This window comes from Hemibagrus wyckioides, linkage group LG02 (genome assembly GCF_019097595.1).
Source record: "Hemibagrus wyckioides isolate EC202008001 linkage group LG02, SWU_Hwy_1.0, whole genome shotgun sequence".
Lineage (NCBI taxonomy): Eukaryota > Metazoa > Chordata > Actinopteri > Siluriformes > Bagridae > Hemibagrus > Hemibagrus wyckioides.
The window spans coordinates 16,709,743-16,721,192 of record NC_080711.1 but is presented as its reverse complement, the minus strand read 5'-3'; the positions used below and the strand labels follow the sequence as shown (position 1 = coordinate 16,721,192).

At 38.9% G+C, this 11,450-nt stretch overlaps 1 protein-coding gene across 3 annotated transcripts; it reads left to right on the top strand.

The window, feature by feature from the left end:
• The first annotated feature begins 15 nt into the window (after positions 1–15).
• LOC131366263 (tubulin epsilon and delta complex protein 2) lies at positions 16–9,785 on the top strand. 3 transcript variants are annotated; one of them, XM_058410583.1, is made up of 10 exons: positions 16–90; positions 377–475; positions 565–623; positions 2,691–3,198; positions 3,286–3,339; positions 3,537–3,615; positions 4,735–4,867; positions 5,204–5,302; positions 5,862–6,049; positions 7,432–9,785. In XM_058410583.1, the coding sequence occupies exons 1-10, from the start codon at positions 68–70 to the stop codon at positions 7,582–7,584; spliced, it is 1,395 nt and encodes a 464-aa protein (XP_058266566.1). In that variant the 5' UTR covers positions 16–67; the 3' UTR covers positions 7,585–9,785. The 3 variants fall into 3 exon arrangements, with proteins under 3 accessions (XP_058266566.1, XP_058266575.1, XP_058266584.1); XM_058410592.1 differs by having other exon boundaries at positions 17–280; XM_058410601.1 differs by having other exon boundaries at positions 18–254; positions 7,432–9,784.
• The last annotated feature ends 1,665 nt before the right edge of the window (positions 9,786–11,450 follow it).

The following is an 11,450-nucleotide window of genomic DNA, read 5'->3' as shown; positions in this document are numbered from 1 at the left end:
GCGCGGTGAAGGCAGGAGACTAGTGAACGAGTGCGTACTATTTTAGTATACTCTGTAGAACGGCAGTATGCGAAAGCACGGAAACACAAGGTATTAAACCGCTTCTGATAGCTGTAGACGTTATTATTACAAATAAAGTGCTGCATGCTGATTTATGGCACTTATTTTGTAAAGACGTAACTTTACAATTTGTCAACCGGATATGAGTAAAGTTTCGTTTCCTGGCGCGTGACTTGAAACTGACACTTTGTGAGGTGAGCATGTCAGACCAGTGCTGCATGTAAGTTAGCCATGCATGGTGTCTTTCTCTTGGTTATGAGCACACAGAGTGACTTTAAGCATTTATAGCTAGTTTACAGGATGTTTTGTGTTTCAGCATGTCTGCACGTGTGGATGAAGCGATCAGACTCTGCAGAGCAGAGGAGCTAAAACTAACCGAAACTATCCAGCAGTATAAAGACATTTTACGCTCCATGTAAGTCGTGTTTATTGCTGGGTGTTCTTGCCCCATAGTAAGATAATGTTTAGCTAGTAGTTTTACTAATCAGATGTGACTTTTGGCAGGAAAACACGTGTGAAAGACAGCAGTGAAGCAGAAACGCCGACCAGCGGGAAAGATAATGGTAAGAGAATGAAAGTCCATTAAGAATGAATTAACATAAGATACTGCAGGTGAAGTTCCAGTCAGGGATGTGTATGATCATTTCTCAATTTACTCCATGCATTTTGTTGTATAACATAAGTTTGCATGAAAGAGTCACAAGAAGCTTTTATTGTCATTTCAACCACATATAGCTGACACAGTAGGCTACATAGTGAAATGAAACGTTTCTCCAGGACTCTGGTGCTACAAAAATAACATACAACATATAACGTCTGCAACTAGGTGCAAAGACAAGGACAGTGCAGAAAACAACACAAAACGGGACACAAGAAAGAAGAAAAACATGTGCAATGAGACAAAATGAAATCATGTGCAAACTTGAGAAACTGTTAAAACCAGGTATTTAATAAAATATATGATTGTAACATATGTATATATATATATATATATATATATATATATATATATATATATATATATATATATATATATATATAGCGGCATGATAATGTGGATTGTGCAAAAACGCAGTAGCAGCGGTTGAAGTAGTGCAAATAAGAAATAAATATTATAGCAGTACTTCAAACATTATAACATTATAATAATTTATGTTTTGTATTAGCCAGTTCCACTACAGTATAGTCCTGTACTACATTTACATTTCTGTCATTTAGCGGATGCCCTTATCCAGAATTACAATTTTATCTCATTTTATACAGCTGAGCATTTGAGAGTTAAAAGCCTTGCTCAGAGGCCAAGCAGTGGCAGCTTGGTGGATCTGGGACCAACACCTTAATGACTAGGCTACCATATCTCACACGTATTTACAAAACAGTCCCATAAATCAGCATAGTTCACGTTATTTGTAATAATAACGTCTATAATGCTGCAGAAGTGGTCCAACACGTGTTTCAGTGCTTCCACATACTTCTGCCTACTACTGTTGGACAGGACTATATCTGATAAGAGAGGACATCAGGTCCAGAAAAATACCAGTCAGAATTAGCCATCTGCTTACATCACCTTTACCTCAGAAAACATACCACAGAATCGAACGTGACTTTTACCTGCTCTGCTCTATTTTACCCTGTCTTTGTGCGACCTAAAATGTTTGGGTTGTTCACCTGACCGTTGAAAGTTAAGGTTTGTTGGGTATATGTAAAGTGTGCAGTGTGAGACAGTATTATATTCTGTTATTAGGTATTCTCTTTTATATATATTGTATACGCTTGTCTTTAACAGTCTGGATAAGCAACAAGAGCAGAATAAACACATATGTTGTCTGTTCTTTATTGTACAAGCTGTATTTTCAAACTTTATAAAAGGCTGTGAAAACGCTCCCTTTTCTGGCCTGACGTCTTTATCCCTTTATGTTTGATGAGCTGCCTTCAGCTAACTAATTTATAAAAACTCATGTGATTGGATTGGCTTAAACGAAACCATTAGTAGTCGCTGAACTACTGCCAGTTTTCTATTTTCATGCATTTAATGCTCCTTTACAATATATATATATATATATATTTATTTATTTTTTAGTTTGGTCCACTAAAATATGAACCTTGACTGTATTTATTAGGCTCTGTCCAAATGACAGTGCAAAACTGTGTTTAGTCATTAATAGTGCTTAGGCTTTTTAGTTATTTTAGTATTTATTTCACAGTAAGATTTCTAAGATTATTAAGAACAGACTCAAGCTGGGTAACTGTTGTGTTTGTATATGCGGCACTGTTGACTTGCAAGACTCATCATCTGAAGTAGATAAAGAAGCAAATGCAGGTACCACATTAACTAAATACTCTCTCTACTGGCTAAAACAGGCACATCAGTTATTAAAATGGTAGCAACCATGCACAGAGTTTGCATCTCTAGAACAGTGAGGGTGTAATAAACACTACAGTACAATCAAGAGTCTGACCCATAGAGCACTGACATGTAGCTGCTACATGCTAAACAAGCATAGAGTTAAGTTAGTCTTTTCTGGGTTGTCCTTGTTAGCTTTTGTCCAAACCCTACCTTCACTCCAATTCTCAGACTAACCACACAGACTGTATAATAATATTTCTATAATTTCTATTATTTTTTTTAGACATTCCTTTGAAAGAGAGACAAGAGGTTGAGCTCCTAGAACAAGTTCTGAAAAAGGCTTTGAAAATCCGCAGCAGCTCTGCAGTTGGCTCGAATTACCAAGAAAAGGCATGTTCAAGTGGCAGTGCTAGAAATGCTCCTGCTGTTAATGACAGTGATAAAAGAAACCCACAAAAGTCCTTATTGTCCTTTGAGGCGAAAGGAAGCTGTCAGCGTGCAGGACATTTAAAAAGCACTGCTGGCTGTGGAGACAGTGGTACACGGAAGGTTCTGGGCAAAAGAGTGCCATCATCTCGGTCGGCCATCAAAGGGAAGCAGTCGGGCATAAAACCTTTTATGACACAGAAAACTACAGAAGTCAATCTTCAGATAAAGTCCAGTCAGATGACCAGATCTTCCCTAGAACCAGACAGAGCTAAGAAAGTTGGTTTATCATCTTCAGAAGAGAGGACTTCTTCAGATCAAAAGATAAAAATGCAAAGTGAAGAATCAGCTACTAAAGAGCATTGGTGAGATCTCTGCAACCTCTGCTGTTTAGCATTAGTGGTAGTTCCTTATTTAAATTTTCTGAACATTACATGCTTTCTGTGTTGCAGGGTACCCTCTCCTTCCTTACCTTTATGGCAGGCACAACGGGCCAAAAAGAACAAGTTAGTGTGTGCGCGTGAGCATGCATGTGTGCTTGTTTGCTCTCGTGTGTGTATGCATGTGTGCACATATATGTTTTAAAACAAGATATATAGACCTCTCTCTAGAAATGGCATTTCATCATATGTTTCATATATTGTCGTTGAGCTTTATTTGAATGTCTCAGAAGTTAATTTGCCTGTTGTGTATCTGTCATCAGCCTGTGGAGTAAAGTTTTCACCAGACATTCTAAGCCTGTACCAGACAGAGACCACTTTAAGAAGAGACTTATTAGTACTGTATCCTTTCAGAATTGGCTAAAGAAGAAGAATTATATATTTGAAGTTATACTTCATCAACAGATGCCTTGAACTGAACCTGAGCAGCTAAATTGTGCTTTTAGTGGAGCAAATACCTGGGTTCAAAGAAAAACGTAAGAGTGGATATATTGGGTGGGGGGCTGGGGGTGGGGGGTTTAGAAAACCTCTATATGAAGCACATAGGTATTTTGCCATAGACCCTTGTAAAAATGTATTTTATCTGTGTGTTAAAATGTAAAAACAATTTTTTTTTGATCAGTGTTGATATTCATTTCTACCTGGAAAGCAGATTCTAAGATCTTCTAAGATCACTTGTCTCTGTTTTCCAGGCAGAAGAGATGGAAAGTTAATAATTTCTCTGTAGAGGATTTGTGGCTAAATCCACAATAAGGGCAATGGGAATCTGAGGCCACAGACATCGGGAAGAACTTTTAGAGGCTGATGAACAAAACAGCCAGTCAATATGGGTGAAAAGGAAGGACATCGCTTTTGCCCTAAAATGACCACCAGGTATAGATGGGGTGCTCCTGGCACAGGCTGCAATGTTGAGCACTCTGGAGATATAATGGGTTTTAAATTGATCATCTAAGAACAGAGGTGCCCGTCTGACTGGGTGAGGTCTGTTTGGTACTGGGTTCCATTATGTGGACATGTTTGTGTAGCATTATGTGTAATCTGTCAGTGGCCTTACAATCTCAGCAAGTATTTGAGTAAGAATTACCTAAGGGATTAAAAAGTCTAGTCATATGTGCTTCACCATACAGTGGGCTATAATTCCTGATATTTTGGTAGATTAAAATAATGTGCCTTAGGTGTACATCTAGTTCTAACACTTATATATTAAGTATTAACATTAATGATTCAGTGTTTGCTTTGAGCAGTTTATATTATGCAATGTTATGGTGCTAATCTGTTTTTAATATGTATTTTCATTTGCCAGTTTTTCATTTACCCCATCTTTCTGATAATGTGTTTATAATGTTGCAATTATTATGACACAACTGCTTTTTTTACCCTGAGTCCATCCATTGGTTACTTTACATTGCTCTGTTTATTTTGAACAGCATGTTATGGCTCCTTGATCTCTAAATGTGCCAGTTTCCGTCAGAATGGGCTTCTGTCCACATAGCAACCATGGAAGCAGAGCTGGATGTCCTTACGCAGCTAGGGCTGGACCTGACTCACTGCTATAATGCTGAGCTCCAAAGCCACCAAATGGGATGGAGTCCAGGTAGTAGATTATTAAAAGAACAGACTTGAAGAGAGAGAACGCTCTTCAGGGAGTCTGCAAGAGATCATAACAGAAGGGTGTAGGAGGAGAGACTGAGAGATGAGCCACAAGACCAGAGGGAGTAATGTGGAATTAAGGCTTTCAGGCAGCTCATTCAGCAGAGAATTGATCTAATGTTCCTGTTTGATTTAACACAACAGTAATAATATGGTTTATATTCTGGCAGCTTTTAAAAGGCATGTCAGTGTTGTTGCCTATGTCTAAACTTCACTGCAGCAGTTAAGCTGTGTATGAAAATATCCTGTACTCTGTGTCTTTGCATGTGTCTAAATACAGAACCATCCACAGAGAAGGAATATGAATCTGTACTAATGCTGGCAGGCCTGGAAAAAATGATGAGCCAGGTCATTAAGGAAGCTGATTGCCTCAAAAAAGGTACTTAATGAAGCCTGTCTGATGAAGCCTACAAGGAATAGATCTTTTCCACTGGCATAGTTCAGTATCTAGTCCAATCTTCATGCGTCTTCAGTTCACTAACTTAATTTCAGATTATTCTGAATATAGCGTGAGAAATCATTGCATGTAAAAATAGCCAAAGGTGAACTCCACAAGAAGCAGGACCAATAAGGTGGGCAAGTTACCAAAATACATTCTAAAGTGATCTCTTTTTTTCCTTTATGGGAATGAAGCAAGCAACACTTTCAGTAATAGTATACATATACTTACTTATGTTGGATTTACTTGATATAGTTGTGAAGGAGATAAAATGTCAGTGAACTAAATTAAAATGCCAACACAGTCTAAATGTAATTTTAGAAAGAAATTAAAAACTGTAACAAGTGAAGTAAAGACATTAAGCACTAAAAAAAGGCTCTGTTGAAATGTCACAGCTCCAAAAATGGCATCATCCTGGCTGGTCGCACCTTGTGTTGTAATATTCTTGACTTATGTATGCAAGTGTGTGTGTGTATAAACATGTTTTTTGCATCGCTAGATTGGGAGAGGAAGATGGCATGGTGGCACGGGGCATTGTGTCCACTGCGCAGCAGGGTCGAGTGGCAGCCCTCACCGCAACCCTGCCTGCCCCCATTACTGACCTATAGCAGCAAAGGCGAGCTAGAAGATCTGCATAGTCTGAGACTACAGGTAGCTCAACTGAAGCTGGAGATCCACATGCACCAGGTCAGAGATGATTCTCACACCTCCAAATCCTGAACCAAAGCTTTCTGTACTCACTTATTGATTTATTGATTAGGTCATCTTCAGCAGGTAAGCCAAATAATGGTCATTGATGGGATTGAGCTTTCATTAATTAAAAAAATATAATGTCTTTTGGACACACAAATGTTTGATTTTAGCAAACAGATTTATTTAAACTACATAAAACAAATAAAAAGAATAATACATGTGTAATGAGAAAATAGAGAAGAATGATTTGGTACTTGAGCAGTGTCGCACTGTATTTTATTTGCTATCCTGAGTGTATATTCCCTTAGTAATTATTTGGGCCTTCTATATTTTCTTTTTTCCCCCTTTTTTTTGTTTATTAATTAATAATCCATTACCACATATGCATCATATCAGGTTTGGTTTTGTATTGGCTAGGTTCATCAATCAATTTATAATTTAGTTCAGAAATTTATTAAAGGTTATCAGTATATCAAAAAACCTGGGTAAACGACAAAGGTATAAAAGCATCTGCTTTTGGTAAAAACAAGTTAATACAGTGGTTTAGCGTTGCACTAAATATATATGTCCTTAATTACTTATTGAATAAATTTGTTGAGGAAATGTATCTTTAACACAATCGTTTAGATACTCAAGGACTTTCATAAAAGGACTTTCTCTAATACAGAGATAACACCCACACCTTTGGCAAGCAGAAAAGATCAGATTTCTTTCAAGTAATATTTCAGAGAAAACTAAAATTAATGACAGACTTAAGATTTTGAGAACAAGGATGAAAATAACAATGGTCTTATCCAATCTTTCCATCAAAGGCTACCACAGCTAACAGCTCAGCATATGAAAACAATCCAGCCACTCCAGCAAGGACTACAGCTAGCACTTACTGTTTGTTTATTCAGCACCTGGAATAGCAAGTAGGCAAATGTGGTGTCTGCTGCATTGGTGTTTTATTAGCCTATTTGTTGTAGAGCCTTTGTGTGCTATGTTATTACTGTTAGAATATATAATAGAGCATTATCTAACAGGAAATGATTCATTACATGTTTACCTTGGCTATGCAGAATCCTGTGACTGATAAATATGACTGAGCCATAGAGCTCGATGTGCTTTTCCATTAAATACAATTACATCATACTTTTGCGTTCAGGTGGCAGCATCTTCCCTCATGCCTCGAGCTAGTTTAAATTTAAGCTAAATTTCCAGTTTCTGTCCCTTTTCTGAGAATGCTGCACTTTTCTTTCCTCAGAGGAAGCCTTCAATTTAAACATTTTATTCTTTTTTGGAGGATTGGATAAATTTGCTACCTAAAAGTTTTTGAACTGTGTTTTATTCCATTTCACACATGATAGCAGCTGTTTGCATTTTTCTTACTGCAGGCCATGTGTGATACACTCCTACATCTGATCTGTGATTCCTCCTCATCTGGCCGTCTGAGTGCTACAGCCCTACGTGCTGTGTATTCGCTCCTGGGAGAGGGAGGTACTCAATTTCCCAGCCTGGTTTTGGACATTGATTCAACTCAAACCTGAAGAAAGATGACCTTAATTTTCCAATCGAGTGGACAAAGTAATGAAACTGGACTGAGTTAGGCCCTTTGAACTCTTTTGCATACTGTCCTCCTACACCAGAGGATTTTTTGGTGTATGTGTTCGACAGATGTCTGCTCAAATGCCTCTTATCTGCTGGGTTAAATACTGACAGCCAAGATCCTGCAGCTGCTTGGATGTAGCAGGAATAAAGCTGCCAGCTGCCGTTCACAGCTGTCCTTCCTCTACTTACCGCCATTTTAAATCACCGCACTACAGGAGTTGATTTGGAGGCCCATCAGCAGCTTTTACATTTCAAGCATCTATATTCCAATGACTGGTAATATAAATGTTGTGGGTCGTGTCTCATGAGTCATGTTTTGCTGAGGTTTTACCAGCAGAGAGCACCATGTTACAAATTAGTTTGAAGATTAGGTTAAGCTGTGACTGCCCTCCTGATTTGAACTTTTTGCCATGACATGGATTGTTCAACTGAAGGGCTTGTTAAATAGCTGATAAATTAAACTGTGTGTGTTGAGCAAGCAAAGCACCAAAACATGCAACATGGAAGCACTTGGATTGAGGGCTTCTCGATAGTGCCTGAAATAGTCGTCACAATTTTGCAGTGAATTTGGGAATAAATTATAGGTTTATTTTACTTCTGCACTTTAAATCTCCAGAGGACACTCACTGAGTTTTTATAATCCTATATCCTATAAGTGTGCAAACCATGTAAAAATAAGAATTTCTAAACACATAGAAAGACAGTCTGACTACAAATAAATATGACTTCCCCATCTCACTCAGATATATTCTGTCTTTGAACAGTGAAGCCCATTTTTTAACTCTTCTGTGGACCTAAAGTATTACTGCATACTCATATTACATACTATATTGCAAACGCCAATAAAGGCTTTATAAAATAGGCATCACATAATTAGGTATACCGAATTTTTCATTTCCTGTTATTTTTGAATAGGGAGAATACAGTCTTATTCTACAATTGAATTAAAACAGAATAAGACTGCAATGTTTTTGGTCTGCTGGTATTCTAATATATCTAGGAAATATGTCCGTAAGAACAAATTGCTCATCAAATACATAAGGGTAATGTAGAATCGCAATTCATATATTGACACTTACAGGGTGTTGTTGATTAGTCTGCACTGTGATGTTTGCACATCGTAGTGTCTGTGTAATCATGTATATTTTTTTTTCAGCACAATGAACCAATTTTTAATCATTTCTATGGTTACAAAGAAGACATGAATGACACATTGGTTTTAATGCATCGTTATATGTCTACTACATAGGTTTTATGCACAGCATAGTTTTAACATGCTGCCAGCTCAACAGTGTGACTCATCCCCCTCTTTGCAATACAATGAAAGTCTGATTCGTCATCAGTGTAGAGTGTACGCAGTGTGATCAATGCTCTCTGTGCCTTCTATGAGCACTTTATTTATGCCAGACTCTTGTAGGTGAAAGTGAGATCCTGGCCATGTAGGCTGGTCCAGACGGGGGGGACAGGTGGTGCTGGTGGGAGCCTCCTCCAACCCCTACGCACTCCTCCTCTCTCAGTGACTCACTCAGAAAAGGGGGAAACCAAAAGAGAGCAAAACAAAGTGGACAAACAACAGATGAGACACCCACCCCATACACATGAGCTCACTCATGTTCAAGTCACCATGCTCATCCTTATATCATCAATCTGTTCTGATTTAAATGAGAGAAAGTCATGGTAGGGGTCTATACCTGTAGTTCCTGTATGCAATCAGGGAACAAGATGATGTGATACTGCTTCACGGTGCCAAATTTCAAGTGATCTATAAAGCCTCCAGTCAAGATCTATAATGTGTCTCAAAGGCATTAATGAGTGTTTGTTTGATGCATTGCTCTCTCACTGCTTATTATTATTGATTTTTGGCTCACATACTCTGGGCTGCCAGATTTCCCTAACCTCTACATTCTGATTTGTTACAGAAATCCATTCTGTATATTTTATTTTAAATGAAATATATAAATATATTGTGTAACATGATGTGGGGTAAGTTTTGTGAGTAACGTTTTTAAAATGTGAGTTTTCAAAATAATTAACCTGAACATTTAAAGCAAAAAACTGCACTTAATTCTTGTCAAAACCTACAGCTCTGCTTTGTACTTTCATCTGTGAGTGTACACACCAGTTCTCAGGAGGATCCGCACATTAATCTTTTTTTTGCATATATTTATAAATATGATTAATCTTGCTACTAATTATGAATATTGAATATTAATATTATTATTAATTATGAATATTAATAATATAACATATTGATGACCCGATCAAAGCATACTTGATAAACCCTGGTTATTTTCAGCCAGATCTTAATCCTTTAATTTAACTTATTACATTCAGCTCAGTCAACACACTTGAGAGACTGCTGTGTCAAAAATACACTATATTGCCAAAAGTATTCGCTCACCTGCCTTGACTCGCATATGAACTTAAGTGACATCCCATTCCTAATCCACAGGGTTCAATATGACGTCGGTCCACCCTTTGCAGCTATAACAGCTTCAACTCTTCTGGGAAGGCTGTCCACAAGGTTTAGGAGTGTGTTTATGGGAATTTTTGACCATTCTTCCAGAAGCGCATTTGTGAGGTCACACACTGATGTTGGACGAGAAGGCCTGGCTCTCAGTCTCTGCTCTAATTCATCCCAAAGGTGTTCTATCGGGTTGAGGTCGGGACTCTGTGCAGGCCAGGCAAGTTCCTCCACACCAGACTCTGTCATCCATGTCTTTATGGACCTTGCTTTGTGCACTGGTGCACAGTCATGTTGGAAGAGGAAGGGGCCAGCTCCAAACTGTTCCCACAAAGTTGGGAGCATGGAATTGTCCAAAATGTCTTGGTATGCTGAAGCATTGAGAGTTCCTTTCACTGGAACTAAGGGGCCAAGCCCAGCTCCTGAAAAACAACCCCACACCATAATCCCCCCTCCACCAAACTTTACACTTGGCACAATGCAGTCAGACAAGTACCGTTCTGCTGGCAACCGCCAAACCCAGACTCGTCCATCAGATTGCCAGATGGAGAAGCGCGATTCGTCACTCCAGAGAACGCGTCTCCACTGCTCTAGAGTCCAGTGGCGGCGTGCTTTACACCACTGCATCCGACGCTTTGCATTGCACTTGGTGATGTATGGCTTGGATGCAGCTGCTCGGCCATGGAAACCCATTCCATGAAGCTCTCTGCGCACTGTTCTTGAGCTAATCTGAAGGCCACATGAAGTTTGGAGGTCTGTAGCGATTGACTCTGCAGAAAGTTGGCGACCTCTTCGCACTATGCGCCTCAGCATCCGCTGACCCCGCTCCGTCAGTTTACGTGGCCTACCACTTTGTGGCTGAGTTGCTGTCGTTCCCAAACACTTCCACGTTCTTATAATACAGCTGACAGATGACTGTGGAATATTTAGGAGCGAGGAAATTTCACGACTGGATTTGTTGCACAGGTGGCATCCTATCACAGTTCCACGCTGGAATTCACTGAGCTCCTGAGAGCGACCCGTTCTTTCACAAATGTTTGTAAAAACAGTCTGCATGCCTAGGTGCTTGATTTTATACACCTGTGGCCATGGAAGTGATTGGAACACCTGATTCTGATAATTTGGATGGGTGAGCGAATACTTTTGGCAATATAGTGTATATAGATGAACTCGTGTAATTTTGTATTTTTCTTGCTCTACTAGACCTTACTTTTCCTTCGTAGTGAAACCATGTGATGAATCAGGATGAATGTAATGTCACAGAGGGGTTGAGGTAAGACTGAAAGAGGAAGTTCCCCCTGTAGAATGAAGCAGGATAAGAATCTGGTGCAAATAACCTGG

Bases quoted from the DNA above. Each gene is read 5' to 3' on its own strand.
- LOC131366263 (XM_058410583.1), top strand. From the start codon at position 68: ATGCGAAAGCACGGAAACACAAG. The intron at 3,340-3,536 runs GTTAGTGTGTGC...ATCTGTCATCAG, and splicing joins CAACGGGCCAAAAAGAACAA to CCTGTGGAGTAAAGTTTTCA. The intron at 6,050-7,431 runs GTCAGAGATGAT...TTCTTACTGCAG, and splicing joins TGGAGATCCACATGCACCAG to GCCATGTGTGATACACTCCT.